The 22,815-nt window shown below is 49.0% G+C and overlaps 1 protein-coding gene across 1 annotated transcript in view; it reads left to right on the plus strand.

Moving 5' to 3' along the window:
• Positions 1–22,815, plus strand: part of TET3 (tet methylcytosine dioxygenase 3) — a 133,694-nt gene that overhangs the window by 24,956 nt on the left and 85,923 nt on the right. Inside the window, exon 2 of the mRNA XM_027855621.1 lies at positions 5,682–5,750. Within this exon, the coding sequence (XP_027711422.1) occupies positions 5,682–5,750 (69 nt within the window). The remainder of the gene's footprint in view (positions 1–5,681; positions 5,751–22,815) is intronic.

Here is a 22,815-nt window from a genome sequence, read left to right on the forward strand (position 1 = left end):
AGATGAAGACTCCTTAGGGCTTGGGTTGGGGGAGGGGATGACTGGATCCTGGCTAGTAAGTGCTTGAACCCAAAGCAGACGTTCTTTCTTTTATCCTGTCCAACCTCCCTCCAGAGGAGGAGGCTGGCCTAGCTTGTGGTGGAGAGGAAGGGCTTGGTCTTGTCCAGTTCTGGACAGACCAAGCAGTTGGCCTACTTTCCCCTTTCTCACCTCCAAATTAGCCCCTCTTTGAGACTTACTGCCTCCCCCCTGCCACACCGTTTCCTTTGAAACTCCCTCCTCCCTCTGCCAGGCCTTGCTCTTTTCCTCCCTTTGCCCTGCTTGCCCCCTCCCCCCATGCCACCCCCCCACCCTGGTTGTCACTGACAGTGCCTCATCATTGCAGGGGCTAATTGCAAGCCCTGATCAGTGAGTGAAGGCAAAGGCAGTTCCCATGGCGACGCCAAAGAGGCTTCAAATATAAAGGAAGATGTGATAGGCTGTAATTACTTAGGCAGAGATTGATGTGTGAACTCAGGAGACTGAGTAAAGGGAGAGAGACGAAGAAGAGGTTCCCTCTCCCCGTGTCCCGGCAGGTGGGGTGGGAGATTGTGGTCATCTTTTGGTCACAGAGAAAACCAGTGGGCCTTTGCATCACTACCAACGCTCAGTCATTCATTCAGCAAACTTTTGTTTAATGCTGAGTACATTGCTCTGTGTTGGAGGGCGTGAGATTTTTTTTTTTTTTATCAATGACTTGGCTAAAGGGATAAATGAGTGGCATCTTGGATTTGCAAGTGACATAGAGCTGTTAGGGTTGCTAACGTTGGGTTGGGGTTAGGATCCAAGAGATCTTGATGGCCTTGAAAATCAAGAGAGATGGCTTTTAATAAGGACAAATGTCAATCTTCAAATTTGGATGAAAAAACAAAAAGGCATCCTTCCAAGTATAAAATGAGTGAGGTCTGGCCAGACAATGGTTCATGTGAAGAAGACCCAGGGTCCTTAGTGGACTTCAAGGCTATTCATTGAAGAAGCATTTTTAGGTGCTTATCATGGGCTAGCACTATGTTAGGAACTGAGGATACAGAGGGGAAAAAAAATGAAACTTCCTGCCCGTGGGCAGGTGCTACTGGATTGCATTAAGACAGCCCCTGTGTCCAGAGTGAGAGATGTGACGGGCTAGCTAACCTCTGCCCTGTTGGGACCCCATCTGGATGGTCAGTCCTGGGCAGCACCTTTTGGAAGGTCATTAATAAACTCCAGATATCTTCAGGAGTGATCAGGTGGTGGAGGGGCCTGGAGAACATCCATTCATTAAGCACCTAGCCCAAGTGCCAGACACCATGCTAGAGACCCCTGCCTTCAAGAAGCTTACATTCTAATGGGGGAGACAATATGCATATACAGCTATCTATAACTAAGTACACGGTGATTTTTTTTTTTTTAGAGGGGAGACCCAATTGAGTGAGTGGTTGAGGGTCAGAAAAAGCCTCATGTAAAAGACTGCACTTAAGAAGGGAAGGACCTGGGGACTTTTAGCTAGAGAAAAGGCTATCTAGTGGGGCCATGATGACTGTCTGTCAGCAGCGGTTAGAATGGTTGTACTAAACAAGAGATTAGCCTTTGTGTGCTGGGCTCTCGAGTGCTGACCCTGACTCAGTGGGGGCAGATAGCAGTGAATCAGATCCCAGCTCATCCAAAGTCTTGGGTGACTGCCTGGACGTAGAATAGATTCCTTCTCTGCAGAGGTCTTTCGAGGAGGACTGGATTCTCATCAGGGATGAGCATGGTGAGGTAGTTTCTGAATGCCTTTCCTGCAGGAAGACTAGAGGCACACAGAGGTGCAGAAGTCTCTGCCCTCAGTGAATGGACTTGAATGAGTGCAAATAGTCCTCTACAGGCAGCGTGCAATAAATACAGAAGAGATACAAAGTTTTCTTATTGTTCCAAGGACTGAGAGACAGCAGTCACTTCCCAGAGGCAGTATGGTACAGTGGTTGGAGGCTTTGTCTTGGAGTCAGGAAGACCTGTATTGAAATTCTACTCTTGATATTTATTCTTTGTAATCTGGGTAAGTCACTTAACCCGAGCCTCAGTTTTCCTGCAAAAAGGAAAGATTACTTGCCGCTATGCTTGCAAACCTGTTGTAATGTGACAAGACTCAGAAAGAACTTTGCAAATTGCAAAGCGAGATTCCATAAATGCTACTTGTTACGAAGGAAAAAAGATTTTATTTTCCTCCTCTTGTGGAAGTTTTGATACAGGAGGGAGAGAGTATTTGAGCTGGTCTTCACACGAGGGGCAGGGATTTTCCAGGTCAAGTGTCTGGGGCTGATGGAGGGAATGATAGTGAGGGAAGGGTTGGCCATGAGGAGTAGTTATGTGTGGGTAAAGCGGACGTGTGAATGGGTAAAACGAGACCAGAGCTGGGGAATCACAAGGGACTTCAGAATCCATCTACTCTAAGGTCCTTACTTTACGTTGGCTTGTCCAAAGTCACATGGGCAGGAAGTACCAGAGGCAGGTCCTCTGATGCCCAGACCACTGCTCTTTCCTTTATGCTACAGTAATTTGCATCCCCAAGGTTAGCAAAGTAGACTGGCACCAGATTTCGGATGGCCTTGAATGATGGGCAGTTGGGAGCCATTGACAGCTTGTGAGGAGGGAACTGACAGGTGTGTTTTAGGAAAGGTAACATAGTCCTGGTATGTCTGATGGCTTAGCAGGGGTTTGGGGTAGGAATTTATTACTGCAGTTCAGATAAGAGCTGATGAATGCCTGAATGAAGGTGGTGGTAGGGAAAGGAAAGGATGAGTTCAAGAGAGAATACGGAGGCATGAGGAGATGTGGGCATCAAGGGAAGAGGAGGACCCAAGGATTGCTGCAGGTTTGAGCCCTGGTAACTCAGGACTACTGGCCACAGTGCAGAACAGGAGGAGGGCCTGGTTTATGGGGGAGGAAAATGATGAGTGAGGTCCATTTGGTATATATACATTGCGCTTCCAGTACCAGGTGAAAACATCCTGTAGTGTTTGAACATCACGGCCAGGAGCCTACAAGCAATATTTGGGACACTTATCTATGTCATAATGGAAGTCATGGCAGTCGAGAGATGGGGCCCTTTTTTTCTAGAAATGCCCAGCAGTTTGGTAGTGGGCACAGAGAAAACAGATGGAGGTGACCCAGAATTGGCCCTTAATAAGGCAGAGACTGTAGCAGAAGGTCAGAGTCGAATGATCCTAAGATATTTCATAGATAATTATTGAAATGAATTCATCTTAACTGACGCTGCGTGACTGGCTCCAGATGTCCATGTCTCATCCAGCCTGGATGCTGCCCTTGGATGGAGCGTGGGGAGCGCACTCCTACTCCCTTTCCAGGTCGCCTTCCCCGCCCCATCCTCCCAACCGGAATCTGACGGTTGTGGATGTTCAGCACGTGCTTTTTCATTTACTCGTTCATAGAGAGGCTCTGGGAAGGGAAGTTCCTGAAACCAGAAGATGGAGACAGATAGCCTAGGAAGACTAGAGGGGCGAGAACTGAGGCTGATCCAGGGATCTCCGAACTGGCCAGACCCTAGGGATATTCTCCAGTTCAATGTTCTTGTCTTCCAGATGAGGAAACTGAGGGACTTGATGGTAATGGTGATGATAATGATAGTGATCCTTGCCCTCCACACCTCGATTCCTCCCACCTGGTGGGGTAATTGTATGCCCAGGGTCCCACAAGCAGTAAGGAATAAAAACAGGATTGGAACCCAGGACTTCCAACTTCAGGCCTAGGGCTTTTGCCATTGTGGCATGCTTTCTTTTTGAGATCTGTAGGACTGAAGTAGTTTGGTCATCAGAGGGAGGTAGGATAGACTCACTGTGTTCTAATCCGAGATGCACGGAAATCTGAGTCACTGACCTTGTTTTCCAGAGGTTTAAAATCTTGTTGGAAATACAGGATGAATTCAGCAAAAGACTGATATTGTGGTAGCCTGTTCCTAACCCCCCTCCCCCATCCCGAACAGTTCTGCTCATTTCCACTAGCAGTAAGGAGTGGTCAAAGGGGTGCTGGGCACCTCTGGCAGGAGGGGGGGATGAATCCAGGTGGGAGCATCTTGGAATCATGAGCACAGCAGGAATCTGCGGCTTCTGGAGGTGGAGAGGGCCCAGGGGTCCGCAGGGAGGCCCTCAAAGGAAGGGGCTGTTGGCCCACCTTGGAGCGTGTGTGCAGAGGGGTCAGCTTGCCAGATCTCCTCCAGGTTAGGAAATGTCTGGTTTGGCTGAGAAATGACGATGCAGAGGGACAGCTGAGCCAAGCTGAGTTCAGTCACTGCTGTCCTGGGGTGGCACTGGGAATGAGATCAGTCACAGAGCACGCTCCCCTCACCCCTTCTTGGCAAACATTAACCTGTAATAATCACCCAGCTCCTGTAGGTGATACTCTGAGGTTTAGAAAGCCCTTTGAGCTAGAAAGTGTATCAACCCCAGGTGACAGATGAGGAAACTGAGGCTCAAAGCAGTGAATTGAAGTGACCAGTCTATGTGGACACTTCCCAGGGATCCATCAGAGCTGGGATCCATGTCTCTGCCTCAGGGTTAAAAGAATCTTGGCCCCAGTCACGCTGCCTGTGCATCTTCACTTGTTTTAGGTTGTCCGAGTAGCGTGGAAACCTCACAGAATCTGCCTGGTTTCTCAGGGCTGGAGGATAGAGGTGCTCAGGGCCTGGGCCAGGCTTTGGGGTCTGGTCTCAGCCCTGGAATTTTTGTTGGAAGGGTCTGGGTGGGTGGGCAGCCTGGTGAGCTCCTGAAGGCTCAAGAGTGCTGGAGCCATCATCCCCTTCCCCAGAAGGGGCTGCCTGTCACAAAATGTCCTGCACTAGGGAGGCTGTAGACCTGGACTGTTGTGGGGGGGGCCCTGCTTTTGGTTGGGGCATCTGGGACCCCTGGCTTCAGGGGAATGAGGAGGCAGGACATGGCTGAGCAGGCAGCTCGCTCCTGGGTCCTACCACGCATCCCTCTTATGACATGTGGCCTGGCAAGTCCAATTCTAAGCCGCTGAAAGCCTGGCTTGAAGGTGCCCTGCCCCCGCTTGGCAGAGCCTGCTTGGGATTGGCTCTGGCGCCTTCCCCCAGGGCCCCCCTTCCCCACACCCCCACTGTTGGGGAGGGGAACCGAGTGGAGTGGAGCAGAGCTTAGCTGGGCCTGGCATTCACATCTGCAGTGCCTCTTGGGGGGGGGAGGGGCAGGGAGTTCCTGATGCCCTTATAATAAGTGGAGAGTCTGGCAAAGGGCTCTGGCGAATGCACCAGTGTGTCTGCGGCGGCAGCGGCGGTGGCGGTGGGGAGGGCGGCAAAGGTAGGCAGCTGGAAGGGCAAAGGGATTTGGGGGACAGCTGGAGTGGGGAAGGGACCTTCCTCTCTGAAGCCCCCAGGGTCCTAGGAATTAAAGCAGGAAAAAAAAAGAAAGAGGAAAACAAGCTCCTTCAACAATGGCCATGGAGGCAGGAGAGTGGTGGGAGGGAGTTGGGGAGGGGGTTGCTGTGGAAAGCTGGCCCCCTTTCCCTTCCTTGCTTCAGACTCCGCCCCCACAGTGCTGCCTGGGCCACCCTGCTGGTTCCCTTTCCCCAGCTCTGGTGGGAGAGTCAACAATGCTTTTGTGGGGGAGATGTCTCCTTGGCTCATTCCTCTGTTCTCCTGGACTCTCCTGCAGGTGGAGATAAAGCCGGGTGACGGGGCCGCTGCTGAGCCTTGGGGACAAGCCACCGCCGTGGCGGTCAAGGTACTTTGGCGCCGGAGGTCACAGAGCTCCTGGGAAATGGGGAATGGGTGCCTTGGGCTGGGGGACTCTGGTTGGACTAGCTGACAAGAAAGAAGCCAGCCTGTGGACTGGTGACCTGGCATCCCTGGCCCTCCCTGGTTCTGTGTTTGTGTGTTACCAAGGACCTCCAAGACCGGGAGCTGCATGCTTGCACGCACTGCCGGGGCCGGCTTTCGTTTCATGGCTCCCTGGTAGAGGGGGTTTCAGGTGGGAGTTGTGGTTTAATTTGTTGTAATGTTTTCAGAATGACATCCCTCCCCCTTCTCCCTCTGCCCCACCCCCCTTTGCTGCTGTGGGTTTTCACCCAATCAGCAGAAATCCCCAGAGGGGGGAGGGGGTGGAAAGTGAGGTGGAGAGGAGAGCCAGGCTCCCCGAGGGAGCCTGAAGAAGGAGGCATGATATCATTGCTCATGCTGCGGTCACCATGGTGATGGCTGTCATGCTGGGGCAGTGGGAGGGATGACGGGCTTTGGGTGGAGCGGTGACGTCATGCCAGGGCGTGCGTGGTGCTGCCACTGCCACCTTTGGGGTTTGGGACCTGTAGGCACCCCGTGGGACTTGCCGGATATGGGGGCCCCGCAGTGGGGGAATACAGACGCTTTCCTGGCCAGGCTGACTTTAGTGCAGGTCAGATGGCAGAGTAGCTGTTGGGGGGAGTTCCAAAGCAAAGGGTGATGTGGGTGGGGAGGAGCTGGCTGGAGGGTCTTTCCCTGTGGGCTCCTTGGTGGGTGCTGATCCTGCTTCCCCAGACTCACCTCCCCACCCAGTCAGCAGGCTCCGATTACAACTTTCAAATGTGCCCTTTATTTCACTGCCTCTGAGGAAAAACAAACAAGGCTCCCCAAACTCCCAAGAGTGGCCCGATGGCTTGGCTGTCCCGGCTGAAGACCTGGGCTAGCAGATGTGGGGGGAGGGAGGGGCAGAGCTGTGCCCCAAAGGGCAGCTGAGTAGTGGACTTCCTCCTTCACCTACAGTGTATGGGACCTCTTGCTTCTTTTTTCATAATCTGCAAAATGGGGATTAGACATTTTCTCTGAAGTGAATCTGGATCCCTCCCCACCCCTCTCAAGCCCAGGGTCCTCACTCAGGGCCTGGCATAAAACTGAAGTGTTAGAGTTAGAGAGGACAGTATAACTTGTCTGGCCTAGCCCCCTGCTTTTGTACTTGAGGAAACTTAATGCCCAGAGATGGCAAAGGACTAGTCCAAGGTCACATAGTAAGTGAGAAAGTTAACACTCAAATCTAAGTCTTCTGCCTCTAAGCCCAGTGTTTGTTCCATGTTTTGAAGGGGGGGTGGGGGTGATTGTAAACCCTACCATGGAGCTCGAGTCACTCTTCACCTCTCCCACCCCCAATTCCTTCCACCGGAACCCCTCCCTGGGAGGCTGGAACCTTTGAGGTGATGAAACGGGAGGATAGTAGGGTGTGGGGGTGGCTGTTGGTTTTGTGAGAATTGAGGTTTGAAAAAGGGCCAAGCTCTCCATTGCTTGTCCTTGAGAGCAGGGACTGTTTCACCTACATTATACTGTCCAGTTGTATCTCTAGAATTTAGGACAGTGCTTTACACTAAATAAATGTTTTTGTTTTATTTTTTTAATTCATTCATTCATTGACCTGAAATGTAGGACCTCTGCTGTGGAAACCCCAAGCTCCATCCCCATTGAGCTACGATGTTCTCTGCTCATCTGTACTTATGGGCAGGCTTGTCCCTGATTGGGCGAGCTGCTCTGCCTTGTCCTGCCTTGGCCGATCCCACTGAGGGCATGCTACCAGTAGGTGCCTGCACATATGAGGGTGTGAGTTGAGGACGTAGTGATGGGAGAGTTAAGGAGGAACGATGTTCTCTAGATTTCATCCTTGGGGAGCAGAGTTCTGCAGACTCCCTTTTTTTATCCTCAACCCCAGGGCCCAAAGCTGCTCTCTCTCCTCTCTCTTGGGGATGGCTCCTAGCCAAAGAGTGGAAAGAACCAGGCAATGTGCACTGAGGTCCCTTAGCTGAGGAAGCCTCCATCAGGGTTGAGAGTAGAGGCTGTGGCTCATATTGACAGAGTGGGGCAAGGGTGAAGGCCAGGAGTGAGGAGGCAGGCAGAGGAATGTTTGTAATTCTGGGAAAGTTGCCTGGTGAGAATGAGAGCAGGTTGTGGGTCACAGCTGGCCTTGTTTAAGTGTTGGGGCCACATGTGTTTTACCTTTTCCAGAACTGAATTCCCTCATAAACACCTTGATAAAGGGCATTGACACCCTGGAGTGAATCCGCACCAGGGCAACCAGAAGGGGACATGAGCGTGTTGAGACAAGTTACAGGAGGTGGTGGGGGTGGAAAATGGACATACGGAGCCTGGAGAAGAGAAGATTCAGGGCAGAAACAGATGTGATCGTTGGGTCAAAGTATCTGAAGGGCTGTCTTGTGGAGGAGGGCTTAGGGCCAGGAGTGGTAGGAGGGGACAGAGGCTGATTGGGCTTGCTGGAAGCCATTCCACTTGTCCCGAGGTGGGATGGCTGCCTCAGCAGTTGCTGGGCACCCCCAATGCATACTCCAAGATGTTGTGGCAGATGGTCCAGGTTGGACCAGCTAGCCTTTGTTGGGATGATTCCTTAGTACTCAGAGTTCCCCTACTCAGTGGGAGCACACTGTACCCTCAACACATACAACCTGATACAACAAAAGCCGGAAATACTAACCCCTCTGCCCAGAGATTTTACCCATCCTCTTTCCACATCCACAGACCACAGGGAAAGGGAAAGGAAAGCAGTTTGGGGTGTAAGCCTCTTCCCAAGCATGCTCTTGGCACAGTGGAAATCTTTACTCAGTAGTCCTCTGGAATTCACTTCGAGTCACTGACAGACCTTTTCAGGACAGTCACCTTTCCCAAGGGAACAGAGCAGTGTGCAAAGAGCCTGTACTCAGTCTTGGCATCCAGTCCCACGGCTGCTACCCTACTTACTGTGTGACCTTGAGCATATCATTTCCCTTTACTTGGCCCAAGTTTCTTTCTCTGTAAATTGAGGGGGTTGGATGACACAGTCTCCCAGCTTGGGACACAAAGGGAAAGTGTGAGTGTGTGGGGGGGTAGGGGGAGAGGAGAGCTCACTGTTCCACTTGACTCAGAAAGGAAGGAACGTGGGACAGACACCCAGATCTGCTGGTGGTGGGAGCAGCGATGGCAGCCGTTGTGGCACGCTGGCTTGGCCCTCCCCTAGGGGAGGGCATCTGCCAGCCGGGGCCTTCCCTCTGCTCAGCTCTCTTGCAGCAGAGGGGGAGGGGAAACTGTTGGCACAGCAGGCATGTGTTCAGCTCAGGTTGGCCCCATTCCCTGGTGCAGCTTCCACCAACGAGCTGGGCTCTCCGGCACGTCCGAAGATGCCCGTCGGGGAATGTGGCCGTGTTCTGTGGCCCATGATCGTGGTCCCCATCCGTGTTGGACTGGGCTTGACAGGTGGAGGGTGCTCTGGTGGATTCACTGGCCATCTCCGCAAACACGTGTTGAGGAGACATCGTTGCATTCTTTGCACTTGTGTCCTGGTGCCTAGCACACAGATGCTTACTAAATCCTCAGCTGATTGGTTAATCCCTGAATCACGACCATTGGGCAACTGTGTGCTGTCCATCCATAGTAGGGTTGGGGCTGCTCCCTGATCAGGACAGATTGGGTAGGAGAGGCTCTGTCGAGATCCCTGGCTCCCAGTATGCCCTGGTCCTGGGAAGGATGTGAGTCTCTGTTTGGTGGGCTGGGTCCATCTCTGATGCCTGCTGGGAACGTGCCAGAGTTCATTGGAATCCCCTTCCTGGGAGGTGGTTGTCCTTGTCCTCTTGGCACTGATTGGGAGTGCCCCAAGCAGCTACATGGTGCTCCCCCTGTCTGCTGTCCCCTATTCTTCCTCCTCCACACTGACCCTAGATCGGCTGAGAGCCGCCTGAGGCAATTTTGGGACTTTGCCCAGGATTCCTGCCCCTGGCCAAGTCTCCCCTCCCCAGGTCTGAAAAAAAAAATGCCCTCCCACTGCTGATCTTTGCTTTCCGCCCACCCCCACCCTCACCAGTGTCTTCTTGTCTGCCTGCCCCCTCCTTCCCTCTCTGACTTGGCAGCCGGCATCCATGTCTGTGTGATTCAAGCTCGACCAGGCTGCACGTGGCGGGGAGGTTTACAAACACTGCTGAGGCAGCTAGCAGTAGGGGGAGTGAGTCATCTCTCCCTCTCCCTCCCCTTCTCCTCCCCTCAGCTCTGAGAGAGAGAGAGAGAGAGAGAGAGAGAATAGCTAGGTCATGAAAGAGAAGCTGTAGAGTCATGGGAGACAGAAGCAATGGGCCATCCCTGAGCAAGATACCTTGGTCAAATGACTTCTTTGTAGTGCTCCTATCACCTCTTCTATAAAGATGAGGATTGGAGTCTATGGTTTCCCTTGCAGCTTGGGACAGGAAGGGAATGTGTGTGTGTGTGTGTGTGTGTGTGTGTGTTTGTGTGTGTGTATATGTCTATGTGTACATGTACACAAGTGCCCTATGGGACTTGATTCGTCATCCGAGGCATCTTACTAATTTCAAAGGGATTTCAAAAGCTTACTCAGAATGAATCTATTGGAATGGGTTGATCCTACCTTCATCAAGACCCACACCAAAGAAAGGGAGGAAAGTCGGTGCATAACTGGGCTGGCTATAGTGGGCCCTGGACTCCTCCTGGCACTTGTGGTCTATTCAGGGTTCTGCCACTCTGATAGGTCACTCTATGACCTTATTTGTGACACTCTTCACTGCTCCTGACACTAACTCATTCTTCTCTAGGATGAGGAGGTTGGACTAGATGAACTCTTAGGTCTATCTGACCCTATAATTTCTGAGAATGCCAACATTCATGAGTTAGAAGGCCTACTGGGACTACTGTGGTGTAGTAAGCATTGGATTTCAGTTCAGGACATGGGTTCAAATCCTAACTGTCACTTCCTACCTGTGTGACCTGGGGCAAATTAGTAGACCCGGGATGGAGAAGTTATTGCCTTCTTGGTCCTCAAGTGGGGCCCTTTGCCTGAATCCAAACTTCACATAACAAATCTCCTTAATAAAAGGATTTGTTCTGTAAAACTTGGACTCAGTCAAAAGGCTGCACCCAAGGACCTAGAAGGCCACATGTGACCTCAAGGTCACAGGTTCCCTGCCCCTGAGCTAGACCTTTCTGAGCTTGTTTCCTTATCTACAAAGTGGGATTAAGCAGTTGTATCAAACTCTACTGGAAACATCCTCTGGGCTCTACGGTAACCTGGAAAACCCCAAAATAAAATGATCTGCCTTCTGTGTTTTATTGTATTTTTATTTTGTTAAACATTCCCCAATTATGTTTTTAATCTGTTTGGTCCACACTTAGGAAAAATACTGGATTTGGAGTCAGAAAGCCTGAGGTTCAGATCCTTCTTTAGAACTTTGCTAGCTTGTGTGACAGCTACTTGATCTCTCTCAGCCTCAGTATCCTCATCTGTAAAATAGGGATAAGAAGAATGCCTCCCAGGGTTGTTGGGAAGATCAAACAAGGTTCTGTATAAAACACTTGGCAAACCTTAAATCACTTCATAAATGCTAGTTATTACTGGAGAAGGAAAAGTATTGAGTGTCGTTCCATTCACAGCACAAGAGCATGAGCACTGAGATGCAGTGTTGTGCAGTGAGTAGAGTATGGAGTGATTGCGTGAGGTGCTTTCTGAGCAAATTTTCTGAGTATGGGGTCAGGGAGAACCTAGGTAATTAAAACCACTGGATCAGTTATTGGGCCCAATGGTTATTACTCCTACTGTTCAAATCTTTTTCTATTAGCAAGCCAAATAGACTGGTATGAATTTCACCTCCTTGGATTTCTTGGGGACCTGCCTCTGGGTGAGGTGATGAAATTTCTAACTGGTGTGTGGGTGGGTGACTGGGGGAATGGGAAAAGAGAACCATCGCTGAACAATTAATAGCCAACTCTGCTGGGGGGGGGAGGGGAATGAGAGCTCCTTCCCTGGAGTCTTCACAGACTCAAATATGGTGGGAAGCAGTAAGCTGCTGTTGGACAGGTGGGGTCACCCCATTTCCCAGAATCTTCAAATTGAAGGGCTACCTGGCCAAGAATCCCCAGTAGAATATTACCCAGAACTCAACATGTAGCCTTTGAAAGCCTCCAGTGAAAGGGAACTAACTCGTGCCCAGTTAAAGCAATTCTTTCTACTTGGAGATAGCTCTAATTGTTGGCATGTTTTAAACTGAAACCCCCCTGGGCCTGAGAAGAAATAGTTTGTTCCAGGTCATCTTCCTGGTACTCAGAGACAGCTATCATGTCCTGACTTCCCCACCCCCACCCCCCAACACCTCCCAAACCATCTTTGCTCCAGGCTAAACATTCAAGGTTCTTTCAGCTAATCCACATGTGTACCTATTTGGAGGCCATTCGTTTCCAGGTACTCTCTTGGATACTTGCGCTTTATGATTGTTGTTTCACAAAAGTGTGGAGTCCAAAACTAAGCACAGTCCCCTAGATGTGTCCCCTAGACTTGGCAGACTGAGTATGGAGGAGCCAGCACCTCCCGAGAGGTTACTTTGTCTCCTTGAAAGCAAGCTAAACTCAGTTGGGTTTTTTGGGTACCAATGTCTCTTGATCCATTGAGCTTGGCAGCCATGAACACCCCTGGATCGTTACAAGGAGGGTGCCTCAGCCATACTTCCCTTAGCATGGACTTGAAAAGTGGGGTCTGTTAACGATGAGACCCGCCATGTATCTCACTCGAATTAGTCTTCTAAAGTGGAGTTTCCTGTTTGATAGGGCTCCATCAGCAGTTCTGCGGCAGTGAAAGGGAAGGCCGGGAATGGCAGCATTTCTTCTTGCCACACATACCTCCCCCCCTTAGTAGAGCTGACCTTTTTTTATTTTTAAATTTAATTTAATTTTTTAATTTACGGAATAAAAACAGCATTTCCATAACAGTACAATAAAAAAGGTTATTATGCACAACTTGCTGTTCCTTTCAAATATAAAACAAAATTGTCATGTCCATTTCTTTTTTCCCTTTTTTTCTTTCCTTTCCCCCCTTACCTCCCCCTACCTAAGGTGGCTACTATTGGACACAAATAGGGGTGTGTGTGTGTGTGTGTGTGTGTGTGTGTGTGTGTGTAAAATCTATACATACTTCTATTTATCAGTTCTTTCTCTGGATGCAGATAATCTTTCTTCATATGTCCTTCATTATTAATTTGGTTATTTATAACAGACAACGTATTTGCTCAAAGTCGTTCTTAAAACAATATTGCTGTTACTGTGTACAATGTTCTCTTGGTTCTGTTCATTTCACTCTTCATTTTTCACGTGAGTCTGTCTGTGTTTTTTTTAAGATCGTTGAGCTCCTCATTTCTTATGGCACAGTAGTATTCCATCACAGTCATATACCACAGCTTGCTCAGCCATTCCCCAATTGATGGGCATCCCTGCAGTTTCCAGTTCTTGGCCACCACAAAGAGAGCTGCCAGAAACATTTAGAGCTGTCCTTCCATTGCCAGTGTCCATCATGGTGTTCCACATGTAACAGGCAATTTGAATGTGTTGAATTAAGGAGATTCCAGGAGCCATTGTGCCTACTGTCCGTGGACTGGCACACGCTCACCTTGTTTCTTTCACGGCCCTCCAACCCTGTGATTTGGCTTGGGCCTTTTGGAGGCCCTGGAAAGGTGTGGGTGGGTTTTGAGAGATTCCTTCACTCTGAAACAGATGGAGTGTTCTGATTTCCAACCTCCTGCCATCCCTTTCTTTGGCCCTTCCTCCCTTCTCTCCCTGAATGGTTTTTACAGGAGGTGGAGACTTGACCAAGATCCAGCTGGAGAGAAATTCTTGGTTCCTTCCCACAAGGCACAGTCTCCTTCTGCCCCCTCCTCCATTCAAAGTTGGTGTAGGCCTGTGGTTCTGCCCACTGTGGGCAGAACCCGAGACTGAAAGGGGAGGGGACAGTGTCTCTGCAAGTCCCAGCATCAAGCAGGTGACTGAGTTCTCTGAGGTTGGAACAGGGGACACAGTAGCAGAATGCTGGTTGCTATATGACATTAGAGGGTTGAGCTAAGGACCTTCCAGCCCATTTCTTCTGCCTCCTGTCAACTAATGGCTGAGGTGGAGGGCACCAAGAATAACATGTAGTCTAACCCCTTCAGTTAATTTTTTAGTGTAATTTTTAAAAACACTTTAATTTCATTAATTTCTTTTTTTTTTAAACACCAATCATTTCTGATAACCCCTACCCCCTCCTCCCTAGGAAGAATTAAGCCATGCATCGCAACAAAGCTATTAATCAAAACCACATAACATAGTGACTGAATCTGACAAGGTATGCACCATTCTGCTCCAGTGTCTCTTCCCCCATACCTTATTTGCCAATTGGAAAGGCAAACATGCCTCATTTTGTGAGGCTCAATTTGTGTGGTACTTAGCATAGTGCCTGGGAAACAATAGATACTTAATAAATGTTTATGCCCTTCCCATCTTTTTTCCAGGACCATTATTGATATTTTAGATAGATTGGAGTTTCAATTCAATTTTGGCTGTCACCATCTTGACTGGTTCTCAGGACTTTGCTTCATTTCACTCTGTATCTGTCCTGCAAATTTTCCCACATTCCTCTGAATTCCACATTCTTCTTTATTGCTTACAATACCTTAATACTCTGTAATCCCTTCCCCTCCCCCCTGATAATATGCTTAGTACCTATTTTCTCCCTTTTTTGTTTATACTTATTTATGCACACGCTGTCTCCCCCGATAAAATGAATACTTTCTGAGGCCAGGCACTATTTCATTGTCTTTGTAGCCCCAGGGTCTTACACAGTGCCTGACACTGTACTAAGCGTTTAGTAACTGCTTACTGATTGGTCAAATTCATATACCAAACTTTAGTTTGCCATTTTCCAATCAATTCAACCCCTTAATTGGAAAGATATTGCATCCCAGAGACAGGAAGAGACTTTGTCCAAATCATCAATTACAGGCAGTGCCAGAATCAGAATTTTAGTCTAGTCAGAGGATATGATGAATAGATGGATGAGTGGATGGATGGATGGATAGATAGATGGGTTGGGTGGATGAACAGACAGATATAATGATAAAACTTTTAGTAAGGACTTATCTTGTGCTAGGAACTGTGCTAAGCACCCGAAGATTCAAATATAAGCAAAAACAAAGACAGTACCTGTCCTTATGTTAGAATGGGGGGAAACAATATATGAAGGGGAGTGTGTGGTTTCATGGTTTAGAGTTGATTTTCTGGAGTGAGATGGAGCCTTGGTTGGGGCAAGACAAGGATGAAGGCTCACCTGGGAGAGCCAAGGTGGTTCCTGGGAGCAGAATCCCAAGAGCTTGTTAGCTCTTTGTTCTGAGAATTGGCGTTCTTGTCACTTGAGTGTCATTCAATGTTAAGGTATTTGGGAGAAACAACGTGGATTGGATACTGAGTGATAGAGGGAGAAGTGTTCAAAGTGACTCCATTTATGGTCTCCAGGGAGAGAGACTGGAAGAATGGTCATGCCGCTGAGAGAAATGGGCTGGCTCAGAAGGGAAGCAAGCACATTTGAAGGCCAAGTTTATATGAGGTCAGCTTTGGACTTGGCAGATGTAAGGTGACATGAGGACATCCATGTGATCTCTGCCCGTAGGGATTGGGCCATTCTTTGTGGTTGTATCCTCATTGCCTGGCACATAGTAGGTGCTTCATAAATACCCATTAGAATTTACAGCTGGAAGGGACCTCAGATTTGCTCATTTTATATATGAGGAAACTGAGGTCGAGAGAGGGAGGGACTTGCCCAAGGTCATCCAATCAGAGTGAGGCTTTGGACTAGTGTTTGTTCTCCTCAACAACTTTTTCTAAGGTCTGACCGTGTAGTTCAGGGCAGGGCAGAAGTCTGTCAGCTTTGGTCTCCTGGGCAGGCCACCCTTAGAAGACTGGATTCCCTTCTGGGCATGACATCTTAGAAAGGACACCGAGCAGCTGGAGGCAGCCCAAGATGGTAAGGGGTGTTGGAGAGCCTGGCACAGGACGATGGGCCCTAGGGTTGCCATTGGGTGGTCTTTGATCCTGTACTTCTGCTAACTGGCTGGCTTACTTTAAGCTGCAAGGTTCTCTGATAACCCGGGGGAAATCCAGCAAATATTCATGACATGCTGCCTGTGTGTGAGAGGCAGTGTGCTGGGAGTCAGGACCTCCTGCATTCAGCTCCCGCCACTGAAACTTTAGAGTTGGGTGACTACTGCCAAGTACCTTCATCTTTCTGGGCTTCCGACAAACTGATAGAGGAGACAGGTCATAGAGGGGGCTTCCACACTGTTGTAATGTCCTGCTGCCTCCTGCCCAGTACTGAGCATGGGTGCTGGGAGGTTGATCACGGTGTCATTGAAGGGTCCATAGAGGCAATCAATTCTAATGTCTTCATTATACAAAATGGAGAAACTGAGGCACAAAGCAGTGAAATGACTTACCCAAGGTCACACAGGTGGTAATTGACTATGGCAGGATTTGAATCCATGTCTTTCTGCCTCCAAATCCAGGGCTCTGCCTGCTGTGCCATTCTGCATTATCTGGTGTCTATTATTTAGATCAAAGGTTCTCAGCGTGTCCGAGGCCTTTGGGCAGTCTGATGAAGCCTCTATATGCCTTCTCAGAAGAATGTTTATAAATGTAACAAAAAAGATCCTTCGAATTACAAAGGAAACAATGGTGAAAATACAGTTGTCAAGATTTCTTTTTAAAAAGAACACAAGTCCATGGGCCCGAAATTAAGAACTCTTGACTCAGACAGTATCTAGTCTCCTCCTCTCTTGAACTCGAAGTCTTTGGGGGATAAAGCACAAGCCAAGAAATGATGGTTCGTATTGGTGAAGTGATTTAGTATTCTCTAAGTACCTTACACACCTTTGTCCATTAGTTCCTCACAACAACCTTGGCAGGTGTTCGCTGTTTGTTGTTGAGTTGTTTTCAGTCACGTTCGGCTCTTCATGACCCCACTCGGGGTTTTCTTGTCAAATAAAATCACTGGAGTGGTTTGCCATCTCCTTGTCTAGCAAACAGAGTTGAGTGACTTGCCCCGGGTCACACAGCTAATAAGTGTCTGAGGCTGGATTTAAACTCAGGTTCTTCTGACTCTATGCCCTAGAGCTCTAGCCGCTTGGACTTGCTTCAGTTTGCTTTAGCAGTATTACATGGCAAGAGTCTCAGGGCTGGAGTTATTAACAACACAGGTGATCAGGCCAGGTGACTTCCTGGAAGAGGTGACCTTTAAGCTGAGCATCGAAGGATGGGTAGAAACTCACTCAGTGAGAAAGGATGAAATGGATGTTCCCTCACCACTTTGCTTATGCTTTAGGTCCCGAAGTGCTCTCCAAAGTGGCATGCTTGGGGGTTTTGGAGAAGGGGCTGAAAGGAGGGGCTAAGGTTCTGCCCTTGGATGGTTTCATGCCCAGGCAAAGTACAGAGATTCTGTTCACATACTGCACTCCTGACCCTTGTTTGCCTGGGTTTTTCAGCATGTTCTCCTTCTGTTGGCACAGATACCTACCCTGTAGACTTTGACAGTTTTCCTACATCGTCATGGCCAAAAAACTTCATTCATCCCACTACATGGTCTCTTTGCATTAAGCTAGCCTGGGTCTTGAATGACATAGGTGGTCTATCATGGTCCAGGCTCCAAGCTTTCCAGCTTGGATAGGACCTTTCAGAGCATCTACTCCCCTGGCACAGCTTTGGAGGAGATATCATGACAAGAAGTGTGGGGGCTAGGGGGGCTTCAGGTGGAAGTGTGGAATCCCCCATGACTGGCATGTAAATGTAGATGCTTCAGAGAAGCTGCCCAGTGATTTCTTTGTTGAGCCCAGCTGGATATCGGTACTTCCCTTCTCCCCTCATTGCCTTAGGCACTCAAATGGTTAATCTTTACCCCATCTACAAACACCTGAGGTAATTGAAAAACAACCTTCCTCCTTGTTTCAAGCCCCACCTCCAGGTCATTGTTACCATGTCCTTTGCACTTTTAGGCACCAAGTAACCCCCTTTCCCTCCCCTTGTGGGGGAAATAGGAGTGAGATGCTTCCTTATCTGATCCTGCAAGTTTCAGAGAACTCTTTGGATTCCTGCTTCTCCTCTTTGGGGGTTCTTGCTTTCCCTCCTGGGGAGGGGGTGGGGGAGAAGTTTGGTCCTTGGCTCGGAGAGCAGATGGAGCTTAGGTGGAAGGCACACAATTGGTTCTGGGTTAGTTCCCTGTCCCTACATCACCTGGCGCCTCCGCTCTTCCAGTCTCCCTGCTTCCCACCTCACTCTCAAACTGATTTTTTTCCCACCTCCGTGCTGATCTCATTGCTGAAGGAGAGGAAGTGGGGGAACTGGGAGACAAATCTGTTCCTGTTGGGGACTTTGGACTCTAGCCAGAAGAGCAGTGAGAGCCAAGCTCGGCTGAGCAGCTCTGAGGGAGAATCTCGTCTGGCTCCTCTGCCCACTTTCCTTCCTCACCTTCCCCTCCCCTCCCCTCCCCACCCCCTGTGATCTTTCTCCCTGTGGGAGCCTGAGCCAGCTGAGAGGGTGCCCTCAGCTCTCTCCCAGGCTGTGCCTTCTCTCGGCTAGACAGACAGATGGAAGGAGCTTGTCTCACATAATAATGTGCTTTGTTGTCCTGTAACTGAAGCTTAGGACTGAGCCTTGAAGAGGCTCAGAAGGGAGGGTGCATTGGGCAATGAGTCTGGGGGCTGGGCAGCCTTCTGGCATATGCCTTCATTGAGCTGGTGGCAGCCTGGCATTGTGACCTTGGGTCTTATCCAGGATTCCCAGGGCTTCTCATTCCTGTCTTTCTCCTTTCCCCCTCCCCATGTCACACCACTAGGTGCTCTGACTCAGACTTGAGCCTGAACTCACCCAAGGCCCCCACCCTGAGTCCACCCAGCAAAGAGCTTCTGTAATGCCTCCAGAAGGCACCACAGGGAACCTGAAACCAGCCCTTCCCCCAGTCTCTCATTCCATATCTCTGGTCACACCCAGCTGTATAACTGGAGGTGCAGCAGCTGTTTACTGTGTGTATGGAGATCTTGGGAGCAAGGACGGCAGAGGTCTATATGGAGAAAGGAAGAGGGGAAGTGGAGATCTGGGCATATTTTGTATGTGTGTCAGGCAAAGAGTGGAGAAGCTAAAGGGATATTCTTAAATCAAGCAGAGATCCATGAACTTGGCGGGGGAAAAAAGTATATCTCTATACAAAAGGAAAAGCTTTGGTTTCCTTTGCAATCTATATTTTATTTTATGCATTTAAAAACTTTCTGACTAGGGCTAGGCAGCATTCAGCAGACTGCCGGGGTAAAGTCCATGGTGCAAGCCAGGTTCAGAACCCCTGCTTCAGGGGATCTTGGGGGAGGTGATCTAACTTTGGAGTCACTCTGGGTCTCGTGCTGTTGCCTGTCCTGGGAACTCTATCTAGACCACTCTGCCCTTGTCCAGGGTCCTGGCCCAGCAGGCACTGCCGCTTCCCTACTGGCCTGTTTGCCCCAAACTGCCCTGGATGCTAGTCATGCTTCAGGTTTTCAGGCAGGTATGGCCAGTGAGTACAGCCTTCTTCCTGCAAAGGCTGAGGGAAAGGAGTAGTGCCCCAACAAGGGGCATCTCCCTAGCAAACAAACGCTCATTCCTCCCTGGGACTCCCTCTCTACTGCACAGGCCAGGGACCTTAGAGGCTCCATTTTTTGCCCTGGGGCTGCTTTTCAGGCTGACAAGTGAGTTCTGGCAGCACATAGGTAGGCATTGCACCTGACATTCCTCAGCCTAGGTCCAGGCTGAGGGACAGTGACCTGGAAGCCAGTGTGGTAGCAGGGGTTGGGTCTGATTGTTGGGGGACAGTTCAAGGCCCCCAGGTAGTGTCTCGTATAGGTATCAGACACAAGGCTGGCCACACTCCCAATTGCAGCCTGAACCAGATTAAAGTGGAATTGGCAAATATTTAACAAAACAAATAAAAATATAATAGAACATAGATAATGTTAAAATGTGGTGTTTTGTGTCAATTTGTGGCCCACAGGGATCCTTATGTACAGGTTAGTGGCTTCATTTCTATTTGTGTTTGATCCCACTGCTGTAGTAGATGCCATGGTGTAACTGGAGTCTGGAAGACCTGGGTTCAAATACTTCCTATATTAGCAAGTTGCTCAAACTTCCCAAGCCTCAGGTTTCTTATCTGTAAAACGAGGGTAGTCCTAGCTCCCACCTCACTGCATTATTGGGAGGGTCAGATTGCACACTTTAAGGCAACTAGGTGGCACAGTTGCCTGTTTGCCTCTGTTACCTCGTCTGTAAAGTGAGATGGAGGAGGGAATGGCAAGCCACTCCTGCACCTTTGCCAAGAAAACCCCAAATGGGGTCACGGAGAGTCAGAAAGGACTGAGCAAAATTGCATGTTTCAAGATTCTCTGTAAAGGTCGTCTGTCTCTATTATAGGGACCAAAGAATGATCCTGACAAAATACTGCAGATCATTTTCTTAGCTGTGAAGGGAGGAGGGTGGTCAGACTGGGACCATCTGGGGAGATTTTTCCTGGTGCCTGAGGTGAGCCCTGGAGGAAGAGGCTTTGAAGAAACCATCGTGAGTTCCTCACCCCTGAATTTGACTCCAGACTGGTCAGGGACCAGGGTGGCAGTGATCTCCACTGGCCAGAATGGACTGCTTATGCAGATCTATTAAAGACAATCTTGCCTTAGCCCCCTATTCTCCCTTCTCTGGCCGTGTTCCAGATCTGGGCTCCTCTAAGGGAAGGAAGTAGCCGAGCTGGGGCCAAGCTGGTATTTTGTGCTAGCAACGCATTTTCTTCCCTGTCCCCAGAAACATCCAGGTGAGCACCGAGCTGGGCCACTCTGAGCTTCACCTCCATTTATTGAGTGCCTGTCTATGCAAGACTTCGTGCTCCATGTCACTCTAGGAGTTTAAAGGGTATGTGGGGGTAAAGGGAGAGCCTCGAAGTTGAGAGAGAAAGAGTCCTGTGATCATTTGAAAAGAGAACACTTTCAAAAATGGCCTGGCCCAGCCCAGTGAGGTCGAGCACTCCCTCCTTCACCATTCCAAAGTACCTCTTGTTATGGTAATCATTTCCTTTGACTCCTAGCTGGAAAAGGCTTCCCTGTACTGAATGCCTTTCCCTGGCCCCCTTTTCTTCCTATCCCCAGACTAGAATTCAAGGTCCTTGAGGACAGGAGCCCTCTGGCTTTTTCCATTTGTAGTTCCAGGTTTTAACCCAGTCCCAGTAGATGTATTTTCATGAAGGCCAGATGCCTACATGCCCTGGGAGAGGGAGTTCTTTATAAGGACGAAGTAACGAGTCCCTTCGCATCACCTCCACACAAGGCCAAGATTTGAACTGAGATCCAGGGATGCCTTCAAGGCCCACTGTGGTGGGTTTTTTTTTTTTCCCTTTATATCAGCGTACCTTTTTTTTTTTTTTCAAACCTTGGTTGGTGGTGGTATAGACATGTGATTTCCTTCATGAAAGCACAGCTGTAATTTGGTCAGAGACAGCGCCTGGAATCTCTGCTCTTAGGTCTGATCTAGAGTTGCTAGGCTCTCTCGTTCAAGGTCACTGGGATAGTTAGTGCAGGAGGTTAATAACATAGCCTAATAATCATAGGCTTAGAGCCTGAGGGGACCTTAAGTGACCTTCTCCCAGTCCCAGGGCACCTGAGTCTGTGCTTGAGCTGAAGCTGAGGCTGGAGGCCTGGGGCTTTGAAGTTTTGCATTTGAGAAAGGAGCTTGGCTTCCCTAGGATCCAGTGAAAGTAGAAAGGTAGAGGAATATAATAATAATAATAATAGCCTGCCTTTATCTAGTATTTTAATGTTTGCAAAATATTTTACCTGTACTATCTTTTTTCCCCCACTTAATAGTATTTTCTTCCAACTGCATGTAAAGTTTTCAACATTCACTTTTATAAGATTTTGAATTCCAAATTTTTCTTCCTCCTCTCTCCCCTCCCCAAGATGTCAAGCAATCCGATTACCTATACTAGCTCATTTGATTTTTACTCTATCCCTGGGAGAGAGGTGCTATTATTATCCCCATTTTAAGATGAAGAAACTGAGGCAGATTGGTTAAGTGACTTGGTCAGGGCCACACTGCTAGCTGCTATGCCATCTGTGAAGAGTTTGACCTGATCCTCCAGTGAAAACTTGCCACCATTCCTTTCTCTGCTCTGCCATCTGCACAAATCTTATTTGCTGTCTTTGGGTCACTCAGAAACTTCTTGTCATTAGTCTATTTCTTCTGCGTTGGGTACTCCCTGTGAGGAATCTCCCTCTACTGATATAGGTCAGCAAATGCTATGCAAGTTACATATCTCAGAGTTGCCCAGGGTCACCTTCCTGGTTCTGCAGCTGGCAGAATCTCTACTCGCCATGCCAGGCTGCCTCTTTATTGAATTTTGAGAAAAAAGGGGATCCCCCAAGTTCATCTGTGTTTGGTTATACAGTAATTTTGTGTAATTCTTCCTTACTGTATTCTTATATATGGGTTCTCCTTTCAAAGAGGGGCAGGCCATGTGTATACCAGCTGATTTCCATAGCACTCCCCTTCCTCATCCTCCTCATGGTTTTGGGCTGACCCACCCCTCTAGGGCCTGCCTATGAATACTGTCACACAGAACACATTCTCTTGTGATATAGAAAGGGGAAGAATGGTGGGGGGTTGGGAGGGCACTGTGATTTTCCCCTGGTTCTGAACCTTGAATTATGTAAATGAGCACATATGCGCATATGTACACACACACACCTACCCCTTTCTACACGGCCTTGGAGTTAGGAAGGTCTGCCTGCCTTCTGGTGCAGAGTCTTACACCTATCTTGGGGAGACACTTGATTGTCCAGAGCTTCCGGTTTTTCCCATACAATGAAGGTCTCTTGGGACCTTCCCAGCCCTGATATTGTCTGTTTTAAGATCTCTCCCAGCTTTGCCAGTCAATAGTCCAAGGTCCTTCTCAGCTCTGTCATTCTAGGTTCCAAAGCCCACTTCAGATCAGACGT

The sequence above is a fragment of the Vombatus ursinus genome, unplaced genomic scaffold (assembly GCF_900497805.2).
Source record: "Vombatus ursinus unplaced genomic scaffold, bare-nosed wombat genome assembly UNPS02010980.1, whole genome shotgun sequence".
NCBI lineage: Eukaryota > Metazoa > Chordata > Mammalia > Diprotodontia > Vombatidae > Vombatus > Vombatus ursinus.